The 19,355-nt window shown below is 44.4% G+C and overlaps 1 protein-coding gene across 1 annotated transcript in view; it reads right to left on the bottom strand.

The window, feature by feature from the left end:
• LOC134759154 (uncharacterized) overlaps positions 1-19,355 on the bottom strand; it is a 231,424-nt gene that overhangs the window by 64,546 nt on the left and 147,523 nt on the right. The window contains exon 4 of the mRNA XM_063709694.1: positions 18,215-18,271. Coding sequence (XP_063565764.1) covers positions 18,215-18,271 — 57 coding nt within the window. The remainder of the gene's footprint in view (positions 1-18,214; positions 18,272-19,355) is intronic.

The following is a 19,355-nucleotide window of genomic DNA, read 5'->3' as shown; positions in this document are numbered from 1 at the left end:
ATTTAGCTAGCGGGAATCATAATACTTACCCTACCTTCCTTACAGGGCCATTGTGAAATTGAAACATGACAGTTGATATGGAAAATCATTGGCAAATGATTCCTAAAGCACCCCAGAAACAAAACGCATAAATCTACCATATTTGGGATGGAAAGTAAATTGCAGTTCATGTCAACAAAGACAGGTGGCCAATGACAAAACAGGTCCTGGAGGGTATCGTCTAAGTGCTTTCCATAACCACAGGGCCCAGACTTGCCCCAAAGCTTCTGGAAAGGAGGGAAGGCTGGTATGGTTAGTAGGGTCAGCCAGAAAGAGCCCTCAGCTGTAGCCTGGACAGCTGGGAGGAGGACTGGAAAGGGATGATTTGGCTTGCTGGCATGGGAGCCCACCAACCACAATGGACTCTTTCCTTTAACTAGCTTCCATTTGTCCACACACTCTCCTGGTTGGTGCAGGTCCAGACATTAGTCTACATTAAAGGAAAATAAATAGAACAGTATTGCTATCTGCAATACTGTAGCTGAGGAAACTGAGGCTCAGAGATATTAAGCAACATGTTCAAGGCTATATCATAAGGAAACACTTACAGAGGCTTTCTTTTAATCTTTTAAGCCTTTACATACTTTACTATTTAATCCTTGCACCTAGTAAATGAGGTGGGTTCCTTTTACTATTCCCATTCACAGATGAAGAAATTGAGGCACCAAGAGGTTAAATAATTTGTCCACCATCACACAACTCATAAATTGCCAGTCACGGGAGATCCCCGAGGTTGGGCATCCCAAGATGCACATTCTAGCATCTCTAAAATTGGGATTATCTTTTAACTGATGGCATATCATGGTTGAAAAGTCAACATTTTTTTCTTTATTAGTGGTATGTAAAATAATAGGGCATCTTAAAATTGCTGACATCTTACCTAGAATCAATAAAATATGAGACATGACTTCTTCTCACCTTCCCACCTCCCTTTGTCAACTTTTGATTTTAAAATGACCCTTCCTCCTGGATAGAGGGGAAGGAAGACACAGCCATGATCCTGTTATCTTTCCTTCCTCATCCTTCCAGCAATCTGGGTCAAAGTGCAGGAGAAACTGATAAAAAGTGGCCAGTTGAAGCACAAGGCAGCAGGAGTGGCTGTTTACTGGTCCTGCATGAGATGGGGTGTTTGGGAACCAACCGAGCCTGTGTTTCTGTGGGGTCAGAGCCCCGGCCAGAGGTCCCTGCACATGGCGCCCATTTTGGCTCCTTAGTGCCAAAAGCAAACCCATTCTCTCTTATGCAGAGATGGAGCCAGGAAACTCAAATAAGAACTCAGGGGCAACTGCAGAAGGCACATCTAAGGTGCTAGAGTTACTGAACAAGACACGAATCTGTGTCCATTTCTTGGGGGTTAAATACTACCACATGTGCCTGAAGCTCTCACATCATTTAGCCTGTGCTGACATGAATCCCCTTGGAAGAGTTAGCATTTGGTTAGGTAAACGTTTCCCCTCTCCCGCCCCTCCTAACCTCCCCCGTTCTCCATCAATATCTTGCAGATGTTGGAACAATACGTTGACTGACTCCTTTCCCACACTGGGATGCCGGCCTGGGGAAGAATGTGGCTGAGCGCTCTGGTCGCCTTCGACCCTCAGCTACGAGGGGCCTCCTACATTCTCTCGCTTGTGTATCAAGCCGTTAGCTGCTCGCTGCCAAGTATTAAGTGCTTGTTCCACAAACCTGGTGTAGATTATCACTTGTTGTATAGATGTATCTAATAGAATTAAATTGTTGGCTCCTGACCAGTAACAGATGTGCTACATATAATGCAATAATAATGAGATTGAAACCACCATGTAATATTAAGGGAAAAGTGGAGGGCGACTTGCATTTCTCTAGTTTGGAAGCAAACTTGGAGAAAAAGGAAACTAGAAAGGAAGGATAGCCATTTATTTGCACTGAGTGAGTGCTGTCTGTGTGCTTCAGATGCCCCCAAGGATGTCTTTCACAGCCCCGTGTGCACCCGTGACACAAGTACAAGGCAAATAGGGTAGGAATAGGGATATGTTTGTGCTGGAGGTGGATTAATCCAGCTCAGTGACCACCTGCCTCCCCAACCTTGTGCTGCCCATCTTTAGGGGGCTATAATGACTTCAGAATGGGAGAAATTCTTGCAGGCTGCTCCAGGTGAGGGGTGAGCAGTGAAAGCCATGCTCAGGGGGTCGACACATGAACAGGGAGAAGACAAAAGTATAGATGAGGACAAATGGAAATCTGACTGCTGCTGGGCAGGCCACAGTGTTCCCAGGTGTAGACTCCAGTGCTCTCTCTTGATGGTTATGTAGTTCTGGGACTTTTCTCAGAATTAGGATGAGCGGACATCTGCTTCCCTAAAGTCTGCAACTCTGCTTCCTGGAAGTGCTCAACAGGAGACTCAGAAGGGATTATTCCAACAGTGAAAGGGGTAGCCTGGAGATCAAAGAGCAGGCTCAGCCATAGGAGTGATGCAAGTAGATGCTTGAAAAAGTGTATGCCTATTTCTGCCAACCCTCTTGCACAATTGAGCTTCTATATGACTTTGCTGAATGTGAATCCAGAGCTTGGGCTTTTCTGGGTGCTTTGACCTGCTGCTCTTCCTTCTGCCCTGTCTTTTCTTCCCCTGTTATCCTCCTTTTCTCTTCTCTCCAATACAGTGACCCTATTAGTTTGTTATTGCTGAGTAACAAACGGCCCCAAAACTTCATGTATGGTTTTTTTTTGTTTTGTTTTTCATCACAAATCTATGGGTCAGTTCTGTGATATAAGGCCAGCCTTGACTGATCTTATCTGGGTTTGCTCATGTGTCTATAGTCGGCTGACAGATTTGTGGGACACTGGCTTGTCTAGGATGGTCTTGGCTCTTTGTGGTTCTTACAACCCTCCAGTAGGCTAGCCGGGGTATGTTCTTATGGCATTATGGGAATCATGATGGAGAACAAGCCCGATTATGTGAGAAAGAGGGTTGGTAGAAATAGGTATGCACTTTTTCAAGCCTCTACATGCATCACATTTACTGTCATCCTATGGGCAAGCAGTCTCATGGCTAAGTTAGAATCAGGGTGAGAAGGATGATACAGCTACAGGGCAAAGGGCATAGATTAAAGGAGAGCATGAGTTAGGGCCATTGAAACAATCAATCTACTGCAGTATTCTTGGAATTTTCTTGAGGTTTCCAAGTACACCCATTAGAAACAGTCAGTGGGACAGGTCAGTGACATCTCCTGAAACCCAAGTCCTTCTTCAGTCCATCCAAAGAAATGGTCAAGAAGCTGTCAAGTCAGTTTCTGATTTTCTCTACCTGGACTTCTGTTTGCTAGCTTGCCACATGCTGACAATTTGGGATTATTCGCTTCTCTTCTCCCCATCCCTCCTCCCCCTCAACCCATATGCATACATACACAAAATAGATTTCAGTTCAATTTCTGGGGACCCTTTCCACCACAGTCTCCAGTCCCCAAAAGAATAGGTATGACAGAGAAAGTCTGGGTGTAAGGAATGGAACACTGTCCTAGAGGGATTGGGTGGCAAGAGATGAAGGACAAAGGAGCAAAACAGACATGATGCTGAGAGAAAGATAAATAAGGCAGGGAGGCTCTCAGGTACTGGGCCCAGAGGTACAACTGAGGCCAAGACAAGATGGGGGTAAACAGGCACATCCAGTCAGGGGAACAAAGTCAAGGGTTGCACAGTCAAGTCCTCTGTAGAGCACCAGAAGGATCAGACTGGAAAAGCAAAAGGAAATTTGCTTAGCACATAATAATTGCTCAATGAATATTTGTGGACTGACTGACTAGGAAACTATCCTAAGAAACCAACAGAATCTCAAACACAAACTTGGGAAAAAGGAGAGACATTGAAGCATTATTTGTAGTAGTAGATAGAAACACACCAAATGTTCAACGATAGGGAAAGATTAAATAATTTGTGGTACATCTATATAATGGCATATGATATGGTTATTCAAAATGATGTTTTAAATTAAATTTTTATGACTGGAGAAGCAGTTCACCATGTAATATGAAGTGAAAAAGCAGGCTACAAAACTGTATGCAATATAATTGCAAGTAGGCATAAAATAAGTGTGGTTTTAACAGTGGTTTATGGAAGATTTTTGTATCTTTACACTTTCTATATTTTCCAGGTTTTCCATAATGAGACTATACTTCCTTTATGACTATAAAAATATCTAAAGTTCTAAAATGAATGTGAATCTTGATTTTGAAATGGGGACCAAGATGTTAACTTCTTAAGTTATATCAAGTACCCCTTATATATTCTCCTGTAATTTTATTGGTAGCATTTACCACAAATTAGGAACAGTTAGTGGTCTCTCATCTCTCTCTCCAACAGAATGTAGACCACAGGAGAGTGAGGATTTTGCCTGTCTTGTTCATTGATATGTTTTCAGTACTCACCACAGCCTTATAGACAGCAGGCCCTTAGGAAATGTTTGTTGAATGAATGAATGACAAAAGCAACTCAAAGAAAATTCCCTTTCCTTTCTACTGAATCAACTGAGACCTGCTGTAGCGTCAGTATTAGGAGCACCTTGACTGGTCCACAGGGAGAAGTGTTAGGAGCTGAGCAACCTTGGTTTGTAAATACTCACTGCCTCCAAGGGCTATAGATTGTCTAATGGGGGCTCAGCATGGTACCAAGTGCTATGGGTCTCAAGAAGGAAGAACTCACCCAGCAAGGTATAATTGCAGAATAGAGCACTAATCAGGTCAAAGAAGGAACTCAAACATAACGCCCAAAGAAAGGCACAGTTACACATGCCCCCTGCTTCCTCCTTGAGATGCATGCACTGTTCTTGAGTTCTTGAAGAACCCACAGATGTGTTCTTGGTCTCCTTCGCCACTTCCTCCCCTCCCATCCTCTTCAGGCAAATGATGCCCATTCCAGGCCCTGCTCTGCTCTGTCTTCCACCCCATGGAACAGGTGATTGCATCTTGTCCAGTTCTTTGTCTACAGGTCCAGACAGTAAGGAACTCTATTCTGCAGCCCTGGTTGTGTCACTTATTTCCCAGGCACATCAAGATAACCTTTATTTTTGTTTCTTTCTTCTTGTTTCTTTTCCTTTCCTCTCTGTCCTATCTCTCCTAGAAAGTCTCTAACACCACTAGGAAGCAAATGTTAATGACAGGAAAGGAAACAGAGAGATATCAGCAAAATGAGCCATAAGAAGCACATCCACTGTTTAACGTCCCTGAAAGTGCCCCGAGATTTGTTTCAGATGCTTCTGTCCATTCTTTAATTAAATCTGCCTTTCCTCACCCACCAATGCTTGAGATAAGAAAAACAAGTATTTTGGCCAGAAGTCTTGTTGGTCTCTTTAGTTTCATTATAAGTGAATTTTCCACTATTTTTAAAGAAGTACATATGTACAGCATTTCACTTTGTAATAATAATGGCTACCATTAATTGAATTCTTACTAATGCCCAGGAGGTGTGCTAAGGACTGAGTCTACCTAAATTATTTAATTACCTCAACAACCCATGGGCTAGTGCTATTATTATTAACATTTTACAGATGCAGAAACTGATGCTCAAAGAGAGCTGGCAACTTGCCCACAGTCATCCAATTAAGTTCTTCTTAGATCTGGAAGAATAACTACCACTTATAGGATTGTTTCTATGAGAAAAATATATATTCCTGTTCCAGATGACCAATACACACACACAGATGCACGCGTGCACAAACACACACACACACACGTGCAAGGAACACAAACTGCTTCTGTTTCTTAGAGGAAAGAAGAGTCAATATGCATGACACTTTTGTCACCATAGCAGATATCAGTTAGGGTGGCTTTGCAGCTTACGATTAATTTATCCCCCTCTTCTGGTGATCTATCAATAGATCTGTCTCTGGATGAATGCGAGTTCCTGTCCTCTCCCAGCCACAATGATTGGTCCACAAGCTGAACCTATAATCCAAGCTGGGCCAACCAGTGTCCTCCCCAAGGATTTTAGAATTTGAAACTGGGAGGAAGTGTTACTCTGTCTCATGTCTTCTCACTGAATGGCTGTGAATATAGAGTTGCTGAAGGCTGCAGAAGGAGGAGACAGCCTATTTACAGGCAGAGAGAAGGAGGCCAGAAAGAGAGAAGCAGAAACTAGCGGTGACAGAGAGGGAAGGAGGAGAGAATGAGACTGAATGCAGTTGTCTCCAACCTCTTCTTTCAGTTTTGTGAGCTGTCTTCAACTGCTTCCTTTTTTTTTTTTTTTTTTTTTTTTCCGGAGTCTTGCTCTGTCTCCCAGGCTGGAGTGCAATGGTGCAATCTCGGCTCACTGTAACCTCCGCCCTCCTCCTCCTGGGTTCAAGCAATTCTCCTGCCTCAGCCTCCTGAGTAGCTGGGATTACAGGTGCCTGCCACCATGCCCAGCTAATTTTTGTATTTTTTAGTTGAGAGGGGTTTTGCTATGTTGGCCAGGCTGGTCTTGAACTCCTGACCTCAGGTGATCTGCCCACCTCGGCCTCCCGAAGTGCTGGGATTACAGGTGTGAGTCACCACGCCCGGCCCAACTGCTTCCTTCTTTTCATCACTGAGGAAACTGAGCTGGGGATAGTGAAAAGACATGCCCAAGATTATGCATTAAACTAAAGGCAGAGCCCAGCCTGGAGCAAAGTCCCTGGCCCCAGCACATTGCTCTTAAGGACAACCATAGGCCTGGGAAATCGAGGGCAGGGACAAACTGAGGGTTGAGAAGGGAGAAGCACTCTGTGCTTCCTGCAGCATTTAGGCTCCGTCCTCCACACTCAACTCCTGCCCCAGCTCCCTGCCTGCTGCCTGGATGGCTCCGCAGAAGCCCAGTCCATGCCTCATTAACTGGATCCACCTGTGGGCACTTTATTTAATTATCTCAATTGGAATGGACTCAAGATGCTGGAGTTAATGTCCTTCCGTTTTCTGAGAGCTAATTATCACCTGTAGCTTGGCCCCAGGCACGTACAGAAGGGGTCACCAGTGGCACTGTAAATGCATTGGCTGAGTCAAATGCATTCCTTCTCATTTTGGCTGGCAAGGTGAGTTAAACATGACAGGGGGTCAGCAAGCATCTGGGCCAGTCACTCGCCTCCAGACATCACAGCCTGGTGCCCTGGGTCGTAACACTTCCATCACCAGGCTGGGCATAACCGAGTGCCCAGAATCCTGGGCCTGGGAAACAACAATAGCTGCCTCTTTGGCCTCCCAGCTGTAAGCACCAGCTCTCGCAATAGTGCTAAGGGTTTTTCTACCTGCACTTCTGCCTGGGAAGGGTTTGTTGGCTCAGAAAGGTTAAGTAACTTGCCTGGAGTTACACTGGTAGACAGCTAAGCTAAGATTTAAACTTCCAACTGGCTGATGTTGTAGTTCAGATATTTTTCTGCCTCATGTCAAAAAAAAATATTATACCCCCTTTGCCTCATGGCGGGTAAATGATTACCTACTATGTGCCAAGCCCTGTGATCAGGGAAAGGAACTGAAAGATGAAATTCAAAGATGTACAAGACACAGTCCTTTACTTCAAGGAGCGTGCATAAGCTCTTTATGGTGTTGAGATAGTTATACTCTCCTGACACCGTAATAGTAGGGTGGCATGAAAAGCGTGTACAATGTGGAGCCAAAAGGCATGGATTTGCCCTCTAGCTCCACGCTCCCTCACTGTGTCATCTTCCAGAAATCGTGTCACTTTTCCAACCTCAGACCCGCATCATGGAGCATGGAACGTGGAACTCATTTCATCTGCCCTGTTTCACAGGGTCTCCAGAAGCTCCGGTCAGATAACAAAAATGAAAACACTGTTTACACACGCACGCCTTTGTTTGTTGTAGAAACTATTATTATTGGATGGACTCCAAGATCCACTTTACTCCTCAAGAGGCTCAACTGTAGCATAACTCACAAGTGAGAGGTGTCAGGCCAGCAACGGGAACAGGGTCCCTGCTCAGGAATGCCTTCTCCTGCCTTCCACAGGTCCAGTGGGAAGCAGAAAGAGCCCCTCTGTGCCTTTAAAATGATCTGCTGGCCAAATAAATAATAAACAGAAATCATCATTTACTTACAGACACTCCAGAACTGGAATGTAAGTTGATTTTCTTCCCTCTTTGCCTGGAAGATTGTTTGAGGGGAAACTTTTGGTCTTATTACACAACAGTAGCATGCGCCATATTGCTGTTTCTTTCATTTGTCATTTATGAGGAGGATATTTTGGGGTTGCCCTATGGGCAAGAAATAGGCTTGCCTTCACTAGACCAATTTGCCAGTTCACCTAATAGACACTGAGCTACAGGCACCAGTGCCTGCTTTTCTGAGAAACCACTTTGTCATAAACACCTACAAAGGTTACTCAGTGTTAATCCACCCACACCAAGGGTGACCAGCTAGTCCCAGTTTGTCAGGGACATTCCTGGCTTTAGCAGAAGCTCTGCTCCCTCAGGACCAGGCAGACTGGGACAGATGGTCATGCTGCCCACACCTCACCTCCCCGCTGGGTCAGGAGAGCACAGTGGGACTGAGGCTAGGATCTGGTGTCCCACATGGGCCTCATCCCTTTTCTGTTATGTAGGACAAGTTGCTTAACTTCTCTGGGCCTCAGTTTCTTCACTCGTAAATGGAGACAAGAGCAGAACCTATTTTATCGATCACTGTGATGATCAAGTGAACATATATGGAAAATACTCTATCCAGGGCAGTCACCTGGGACCCAAAAGTCCTTAGTTATTGTTATTGCCTGGCCTGGCCACAAGGAGCTTATGCTCAAGTTGAGGAGACAGACAAATGCCTTAAAAGGTGGTTTAGTTCCTTCTTCCTCTTCCCTTTGCATTTCTCTTTCAGGTTTTACCTCCCTCCTAACTCCCTGTTCCCCAACTCTGTCCCGCCGCTTCTTGTTCCCTCGTCCAAGGATGCAGGATGCTGTTTCTTTCACAGCGCATTATTCATTTCTTGGCAGGGAACGCTGTGTTCATAAGAATTAACATTTGGATTTTATTTACTGGCTTGCAAAGTGCCGGGATTGCATGGGGGACTCAGTTGCACAAACTCTCTTCATGGGAAATCAATGACAAATGGAGAAAAGGGGAGTCTTGAGGATCAAACAGCAAACCCTTCACAATCCTTGTTTGAAAACTCAGTCCTGGCTGATTTATTGCCTTCCCTGGAGTGGTATGGGGGAGGGACATGGTCTCTCTCCGGAGTCTCCTCGCTGACCACCACACCGAACAGTTAGACCCATTCCCAGTCTTACATGAGATTAGTCACAGGATATTTCATTTTAAGTCCAGTGGAATGTTTTCCTAAATCAGACAAGACTCTTTCAGTGTTTATGGCTGTTTTTTTGGAATTCTCTTTGGCTCCGGGAGGGATTTGAAAATTAACTACATTTCCTTTTGGTGACCTGGGGCCAAGCTGGAGGAAGATGAGGCCCTAGGTTTGGGCCAGCAGCAACTTGTCAGGCTTATTCCAAGAAGTCTCTTCCATTGGCCAGCCTTCCCCAGCACCTGCAGCCCACCATGGCAGCCAGGCCAGGCCAGGCATCCCATCCCCAGAAGTCTTTGTTCCACGAACTGGCCGGCCCGTACTCCATGGGAAATTGGAGATGCAACACAAACATTTTGCAAAATTTAAAAAGTGGGGTGAGCCCGAGCCATTTGGAAGAGAAGTGGAAGGCTCACAAGGGGCTTTTTTACATATCAGAGCTTTCTTTTTGCCTGTGTAGTAGATGAAAATACGGAATTCTTACACAAGTAATGTGGTCAGAGGTTGCAGAATTTGTCTGATACAGTGGATTGTTGTTTCACTTGTCCTTAACATAGATGAAGAGATGAAAAGAGAGACAGTCATAGAGAAATGATGGAGAGATGAGGTAATGGCCAAACAAGCACAGTCAACTGCCTGACAACTAATACTCTTTGTTCTCCAAAGCAATATCTTCCCTGGAGATTGATGAAATCCTAAAGGTGTGTTTTTCCCATTTTATAATTTCAAGTGAGTTCTATTTTACTTGCACATTTCTGCCTCTTTCCTTATACACTTATTATCTGTGGACCATAACCCACTGCAAATGAGTAGCAAGACAGCTAGTGGCACAGACTCTAGCCAAACCAACTGAATTTGAATCTAGCTTCAGCCACTTACTTGTTGTGTGTCTTTGGACAAGTTAGTGTCTCAGTATAAAATGTAGATAATGGTAGGACCTGCCTCACAGAGTTGTTGAGAAGATTAAATGAAGAATGTAAATGGCTCAGACGAGTCCCTGATGCATAGCAAGGTCTAGAAAAGTGCTTGCTATGATTAAATCTGACTAAATCCAAAAGGTTGATATCACCACAAGTTGTTTCTAGAAAGACTCTATTCACACAAGAATGAGTGTTCCTCAGAGCATGTTGTAGGCAGTCAGGTGAGCAGAAGTTGGGCTATGTTTCCTCTGGGGGTGTCCAAAGCCCTGATGAAGGCAGCTGGAGGTATAACCATCTACAAACTCCCTGGTTCTGTTTTATCAATTGTGTCCATGAGGATGTGCTAAACTACAAATAATAGAAAACTCTATTCACACTGGCTTAAACACTAAGGAATGTATCATATACCCCAAGTGCAGAAAGTCCAGAGGTATCTGGGATTACAGTTGTCTCTGGAGGATCAACTAGATCACCAGGGACCCATGTTTCTCCCATATCTCACTCTGACATCCACGGAGTAGGTGTCCTCCTAAGGCCGCTTCCCTCGTGATTGTAATAGGGCTGGTAACAGTCAGAGTGAGGTGTCTTGTTATGTCTGTCAAGAGATAGCATAGAACGATACTCTCTGAAAGCCCTTTATTGACAAGAAGGACAGACTTTCTCAAAAGCCTCCAGGCGACCTCTTCCCATATTGCATTGCATTGTCTTCAATTGAATAACATTCCTGAACCTATCATTGAGTAGAAGGATGAGATTACCCCTAGACTGTGGTCAAATCACAAAACAGCACTGTTGTGACTCAATAGAAAAGGAACAGACCAACATTGGTGGGCGGGGAGAGGGTAGTCAGCTTGACTGTTCACCACTCTGCAGATTCCATGCCCCCCACCTTAGGTGGTGAGTAATGTTGAGGGTTTTTTGACTTTTCAGGAGCTCCGGAAAGTCCCATGATATTGGTTAATTCTGTATAACATTCTGCATAATTGAATTTCTAGGAATGGAGTTCTGAAGACAAGATTTTTCAAAAATACATAATGGCAAACATTAGTCCCACTGTGTTCTCTCCATATCAAAGCTCTCAGCTTTGACTTAAATATTGTATTAGATTAGCCAGAATATTTCAACACCCTCCCCCAATTCTTCCTCCACACGGCCAGTGAGAACAGGGATTACTTCTGCCTACTTCACCATTGTATTCCACGCTGCCTGGCCAATAGTAACTTAATCAGTATTTATTGAATGCATGAAAACTCCCTGCCACTGTTCTCTATCAAAAAAACACTATGGGCTTAGACCCTTTTATCAACTTATATTCATGCCCTTTGTTCCTCTTTCCTTAAATGTTTTCTTTCTCTCTGCTCCCTTAGATGCCTTAGAGGTCCTGAAGTTAATCACTTCTTCTAAGAATAAAATAGCTTTCATTTGTTTATTGAGCACTTATTATTTGTCTTGCCCAGTGCTAAGCACTTCACAGATATTACCTTATTTAATATTCACAAAATCCTATAAGATAGGTTTACAGGTGAAGAAAATGCCTTAACGAAGGCCGTAACATCTATAAATAGAAACAGACTACAGACTCAAGCCCAGATCTGAAAGGAGCCCAGGCCTGGCCTCCTAACCACTCCCTGTGCCTTCCTAGACTTTCACAGCCCACAGAACACTCTTCCGGGCTGTTCTCTTGGTCTGTGCTCTCCTGTCGTTTTCTGATGTCCATGTGTGAGTCTCGCTTCCCCAACACCGTGTTATGCTCTGAAGGTGAGGTGGGCTAGGGGCTGTGTCTTGAAACTGCTGGGTTCCTAACGCTCACCCTAGCAGAGATCCCTGTCTTGAATAGATGCCATTTGAATTGAACTGCATCCAGGGCCCTGGCCTCTGGATGGCCCAACCACAGCCAATGTGTGCAGACTGTGAGGCTTCCCCAGCCCAGCCTGTGTGTATGTGTTCTGTGTCTTGGCCAAGCCAGCTTGCAGCAGGCAGTCTTAGCCAGGCACCCTAGAGCAAAGCTCAGTTTCCATCTGAACAAAGCATAAAGTCTGCCATGGATCCCAGGCTGACTGGCTTGACCTGGTTCTCTTCTACGTGAGCAAGCTTGGTGACCTTGGCTCCCTGGATCTGCTGTAGGCCTCTGTGGCTCATCCTTCCACTGAAGTATTTGTCTATGTGTGCATAGCTCTTCCAGGCTGGAGGGAGCACTAGGGAACTGGACTCTTCCTCCTCCATTAAAAGAACTGTGTGAGAACTCTTGACCTCTCCCTGAAGGCACAAGAATGGAACAATTTACAGCTGCTTGTTATGGGTTGTGTCTCTTGGGGCGTGAGTTATGAGCTTTCGGCTGGGCCACACATACATGCACAATCTGTTCAGCACAATTCTGGTTACTTCTTCCCAGAGCTCAGCCAAATTTAGGGCAAATGTGTGGCCACTGGCCTATTGGACCAACCATTGAAGAAGCTGGTAGAGCTATGGGCTGGTTTAGTCTCCTGGAAACCAAAAGCAATTGCTGACATCTGGAAGCCGTGGGGTGCATTCCAAGTGCCGGGTCATTAGCCACAGTCATGGGAGAGAAAAGCTCTGATAGTTAGGGAAGGGGCAGAAAGCAAGCCACTTCTCTTATTACCATTTCTCAAGACTCAAAAGGCTGAAATCCCTCTCCTACCCAAGCAGGTCCCTAACTGGGTAAATAAAATTCTATGGTTGAGATTGTGAAGCTTTATCTGGCTCTGTCTAGTGGATCTTTAAGCCATTTGCTTCCACCTTCTCTGCTTGTTGTTCTCTCTGATCTCATCCCTTACCCTTTCCCCCATTTCTATGTGGGCAGAAAGACTAGGGGAGCAACATTCCATTCTCTTCTTGGCTCAGTACCCAGTTTTGTCCTTCCTATACTTGATCTCTAAGCCTCAGGGAAAAATAAAGATTGGGAGACTCAGGACACAAAGGAATAAAATTTCCTGATTTCCTAAGGAAGTCAGGGAAGCACCCACATGTAGTTTTTATATAAGATTAAAAGACAACACAATGTGTTCTCTCATCCCTTATGCTCAATACAAAACAGATTGAGAAGACAGAAAGATTTGACAAGTCAAAAACCAAACAAACAAAAAATAGTTTGGAAAAATCCAAGCAGCTGAGTGATCACAATAAATGTGAATGGATCAAATCCATCATATTAAAGGATAAAGACTTCCAGACTGAATTTTTAAAATATCCCAAAATGACTTTATGGTACTTCAAAGAGACAGATGAAGGAAAATGACACAAGGAGGTTAAAAATAAAGGAATGATAAAAACTATCAGATTCAGAAAAAGGGAAAGTAAAGTGAGGAACAGGGAGAATTGCTACTAGGTGTGTCTTCCTTCTCCAAGAAACAATATATTTAGAAACAATATGTTGCTTGACTTTATCCTCAAAGTAATCTTGAGGAAAAGCATTTAGAAAACATGTCCAGGGAAGACTCCACACTAAACTTCTCCTCCATTCAGTCCCCACCCCCTCCAATTTTAGAAATAGGTGAAGCACAGAAGTCTCTTGGGCATCTCTGCTCCATTTTTCCATTCTCTATAAATGAAAGCAAAGTTGTTAAATTAAAAACAAGTTCAGAATTCTCCATGTGCTTACCCTCACTACCACCCTAGGAAATGGCTTCAGGCAGGCAAGTTTGGATAATCCCCAGGCAAAGAGATGATGTATAGACCACAGAGCCAATTTTGTTATTGGGCCAATTGGGCTGCCCATTTAGCATCCAAGTGAAACCAGAACAAAGGAAAATGGTGGCAACCAACAGAGGAACAGATGGACAAATGTGTGGACTACACTGCATGCACATAGTCCACGGATGGGCCTCAGCCCTTAATATTTTATGTAAATTATGAATCTATGAGTTTCCCCCTCACAACAGGGCTTATAGCTTTCAGTAAATTTTCAAAGGGATTCATGACTCCAAAGGGTTTTGAAATCATTGACTGGTTGGTGAAATAATTTCAAAACTGAAATGAGAGTCAGTACCCTGCATCCTGCAAAGACTCACAAGTCAAGGCTTAGGCTTCTACTGCCATTTACAGAGCAGAGATGTTTCTGAAGTCGGTAAAACTAAGCATAGAACTCAGACCTTAATATCTCTGGGTGAAAGGTGAGTATGGTATTGGGGTTGAGGAGGGTGGAGGCTTGTGTAGGCATCGTGGTAAACCAAGAGTGAAATTACCTTCTCTCTGGTTCTCTCTCCCAATCACTCCACAATCCATTTCATATGGAAAAGCATTTTCCAGAGTGACCCATTTAACAAATCCCATAGACTTTACCTTGAAAAAAATGGGCTTATTGGTAGAATAAATTTGAGAAATGCTGTATAAGTTACCTTCCCCCAATGAAGATTCACATGGTACATTTTTATAATAAAGGTTGTGACAAATGCTGCAATAAAGAAACCCATTTAATTTAACTTAATTTAACATAGTGTTTCTAAAAGTTATTCGAGCAGACTTTTCTCCCCCTGCCCCCCAGAACTTCTTTCTGCGTGCTGCTAAACCAGAGTTCTAGTGCACATGCTTTGGGGAATGCAAAGAAAGTCAAAAGTCTAACATACTTCCTGGCATTCAAAGCCTCCTTCTGGCTCTTCTCTGCCTCTCCCTTTCCATGAGCCATTACCCCTCCAGCCAAACTTGGTGCCCACTCTAAGCCCATGACACCTTGCCCTTCACCACCTCTTACTTCCACAGGCATCATACACTCTCCCCATCAGCACCCTTCCCAGTCTTCCTGGTGTTCCAAATCTTATCCATCATTGGTCCTAGCCCATATTTCTTCTTTCTTTCACAAAGACTTTCCAGCAACGAGCAGATGAAAAATAAAAGCATGACTTGGGGGTAGGGACACAGATATAGCAAGGAGAGTAACCCTCTGTGGTCACCCCCTGCCATCTCCCAGGTCCTTTTGGACAAATTTTGTTCTTAGGTGTGGACATCTAGTTCTCATCTTAGTTCAATAATGACTGCAGCTCTGTCATCTCTATGCATTTCCAAGCTGGGGGTAACAGGATAATGGAGGAAAAGAAAAGCAAATTTAAGAAATGGATGAGTCTTAAGTGCAGAGTAAAGATATACTTGACTCAATCCTGACTTCTCTTGGCACAGATTTGCCTTTACCTTCAGAGTGAGGCTCTTCTAGACCCAATCCTGCCATTTTACACCAGCTCCTATGATGAATCCACAGTCTGAAGTGTAGTCTTTATGAAGGTTAGACCATAGGGCAGGGAGGTCTTGGTGACATGCTGAACTCCAGTGAACCTTAGATAGTCAACCAAAGAGGCATGGAACACTAAGTGAGGTCCTGGCACCCCAAAAACTTTCCTAGAATGCCAGCCCACCTCAGAATGACTTCTTTGTGCAGCATAGAGATCTCTGGTTAGTCAGGTCTCCAAGTTCAGACGGTAGAGCCCTTAGCTGCAGAAACTACAGCCACCTCTTCCTCCATGGCCCTCAGACACAATATTTTGTTTCTTAAACTTAGATTAAGGGGTGGGCATGAACCCATCCTTGGGTCTGTGGAAGCTCTTTGCCTTGAGAAGACCCAGGCAGTAGAAACTACTCCTCAAGGTAGTAGCATAGCAATAAAAGGTGGCAAGAGGAGTGATGTACATCCAGGTTCATGCCCTTCCTCCATCGCTTCTGGGCTGTGCAGCCTTAGGTAGGTTACTTAGCCTCTCTGAGCCCTAGCTGTTTTATTCATGAAATGAGGACAGTAAGCACATTCATATCATAGGTCTGTTATAAGGATTAAATAAAACACAAACCCTCTTAAAAAGTGCCTGGCTCACGTAGACACTTGTGAGTAGTAACTGTCATTATCATTATGACCATTATTACCATACAATACCCTGGACTGGGAATCAGAATGCCTGAGTTCTAGGCCCAGATCTGCAACTAATGTTCTTCCTGGCCTTGGAACACACTGGGCCTCAGTTTTCCCATCTGTAAATGGAGAGTTCTGTACGCCCTCAGAAGAGAGTCAAGAGGCTTGAATGAGATAAGAAGTATTAAAGTGCTTTGTACAATGAAGACTCTAAGAGAATAGTATGTACCATTAGGGATGAGCATACAGTCTGGGTCACCAGCTATTCTTTACTCATTCTTTTCTTTTTTTTTTTTTTGTTTTCAGACGGAGTGTCACTCTGTTGCCACGCTGGAGTGCAGTGGCGCAATCTCGGCTCACTGCAACCTCACCTCCCAGGTTCAAGTGATTCTCCTGCCTCAGCCTCCCGAGTAGCTGGGACTACAGGTGCCCGCCACCACGCCCAGCTAATTTTTTGTATTTTTAGTGGAGATGGGGTTTCACCATGTTGGCCAGGATGGTCTCAATCTCTTGACCTTGTGATCCACCCACCTTGGCCTCCCAAAGCTCTGGGATTACAGGTGTGAGCCACCGCGCCTGGCCTCTTTACTCATTCTTAACTTTGCACATGGTTCCTCTTTCTCTCTCCTAGCTCCTCCTTCTTGCTGAGATTCTGGACTCAGATGGCTCACCCTGGTGTCTGATGTGGCTGCCAGGACTTCCTTTGCTGTGGCCAGCCCTTTAGGATTCTCTGCAGACTGGAGAGAAGACAAAGAATATTCCATCTTCCAGAATCTCAGAGGGCTTCCTTGATTTCATTAATTTCATGTTGTCTGGCTGGACACCACAGTCTTCAGAATAACTAGAAAACTGGAGCTTCTGAGCAAGGCTTACATAAGAAAGCCAAAAATGCTCCCTGTGGCAAGATTTATTACTATCATCATTATGATTATCATTATTGTTGCTATTATTAGCAAATATTATCAAGAGCATGATGATGATGAGCATTTACTGAGAGCCATGCAGAGGCCAGCACCTTGGGAGGCCGAGGCAGGTGGATCATTTGAGGTCAAGAGTTCAAGACCAGCCTGGCCAACATGGTGAAACCCTATCTCTACTAAAAATACAAAAATTAGCTGGGCATGGTTGCACTCGCCTGTAATCCCAGCTACCTGGGAGGCTGAGACAGGAGAATCACTTGATCTTGGGAGCTGGAGGTTGCTGTGAGCTGAGATCGTGCCACTGCACTCCAGCCTGGGTGACAGAGTAAGACTCTGTCTTAAAAAAAGAAAAAAAGCCATGCAGTATGCTGAGAGCAGGTCACACATTTACACATTCACTCCTCACCACAGCCTTACGAAAGAGGTACTAGCATTGCTCCCATTTTACAGATGGTGAAACTGAAGCTCAGACTGCTCCCAGCCCCATAACAACTCACACTGCAAGGTGGCAGTGAAGGGACTGTGGTCGGGGAAGGAGAAACAGTCCCCTCTGAATTGGTCATTTTCCTCTGGAAGTTGTTGAGCTAGGGAGCATATCTCCTGGCTTCCCCTGGTGAGCTCCTTTGTGCCTGGATATGCAGCCCATGAGCATGGAAGGATCCAGGCTGAGCTGGTAATCTTGGCACCATGGCATCACTTGGATCCTCAACCTCATGTTTATCATTAGAAGATGGTCAACATGTCATCACTTTTCATCACTTTCTGCCTAGGACAGGAGGTTGAGCTAATCATACTCTTCAGCTCATGGTACATTATCATCACTGGTGGAATGATTCAGTCATTCGTTTGTTTTATTTCTTCTTTTTATTTCTATAGCCCATTTCCATTCCTCTCCTCCCATAGGCAGCTCTTCTAATGCATTTAAGATGATCTTTTTGTTTCATAAATATTGCTGCTTCACGTGTGTGTACTTTTCATAGTGTCTTATCCTGTGTATTTTATTTTTATTTATTTTGTTTTTACTAAGCTCAGGATCATGTTCTGAAGATCTATCCATGTTGGGGCATGTATCTATACACTGAGTTTATCACACTCCAACAACTGAGCAGCTTTCTAAGGGAAGGGTGAAGCCAATAAGACAAAGAGCATGCAGGTTGTGTCACAGATGAGTCAATACGGGAGTCTGAGAGGAGGAAGGGGAAAGTTCCAAGTGGAACAGCGGCATATTCAGATGCTTTCTCCCTGCCCAGCCTACGCACTCACCAAGAAGTCCAGAACAGGCTCCCAGCTCCTGCAGACACCACATTCAGCAATATCAGCCTGAAATGGGGGAAGGAAAGAATCAAGAGGTGGAGGTCAGAGCACAGTGGGTCCTGACCTAAGTCTCTTCTGCTCTGACAAACCCACATCTTCTAGGATGTCTGCAGTGGCTCAGCCTCACACAACTTCACCCAGGTTATACTGCTGATGTGGTCATGAGTGCATGTATGGCTCTGGGGATTCAGGCTGCTCCTCTATCAAGTCATAGGAGAGTTCTCCCTGTGTCCTGGGCATAGAAATTTGACCTGAGGTGGCTGCCAAAGCTGGGGGCTGGGGGGTTGCTGGTCTTCGAAGGGGACCCAGTGTTTTGGCAGCTTTTTCTGTCCTCTCTACATCTACACAGAACCAGAGAAATGGGCTGACTTTTTAATAAATCCAAATCAGTTTCATTTTTTAAAACTGAAATTTCACAGGTCGTCAGCCTACCCCACGGCCCACTGCCCTTGGAGAGGATGGAAAAATAATTGGAATCATATGAGCCAGTTTGATTAGAAAAGTGAATGTGGTTTGGAGTGAAGGCCTGGATTCCCTGTCCTTGGTGACTAACTTGACCTCACCTTCCCCAAGCCTAAACCCTGTAGAGATGAAGCTGTCTTCCTGCCTGGGGAAATTAGCTCAACTTAAGAGGCAAGAGGTCGCCTACTTCCCCAGAGGCCAAGATTGTTCACCACCAGAACAAACAGTTGAAAAGTGAAAAATTCAGCTACGCAATGGAGTGTTTCCAAACCTTTGATGGATGGCTGCCCCCACCCTCCAGCTCAATGAAGTGATTATTTGTTTGAGTGGGCTGTAGACACAATTGTAGACAACACAACTTTATCAATGTCGCCAATGGTCAGAGTTTGCTGGGAGAAACTATTATATTTCAAGCTTGCAAACGGCTCTAAAAATCATGACGTGGGAGAGGGGTGGGGAAATGCATCCATATATCTTCATTAAGGTTTCTTATTATGCATCTCTGAATATTTTCTGGGAGATCTGATACATAGCTTCTAATTTAGCAGAGACTATATCAAATCAGGTTGAGTGACAGGAACAATTAGTTTGCTTCCCTTACTCAACAACAAATTAAGACAAACTCCCA

Source organism: Gorilla gorilla, chromosome 8 (assembly GCF_029281585.2).
Source record: "Gorilla gorilla gorilla isolate KB3781 chromosome 8, NHGRI_mGorGor1-v2.1_pri, whole genome shotgun sequence".
Classification (NCBI taxonomy): domain Eukaryota; kingdom Metazoa; phylum Chordata; class Mammalia; order Primates; family Hominidae; genus Gorilla; species Gorilla gorilla.
This window is presented reverse-complemented; position numbering and strand designations above follow the sequence as displayed.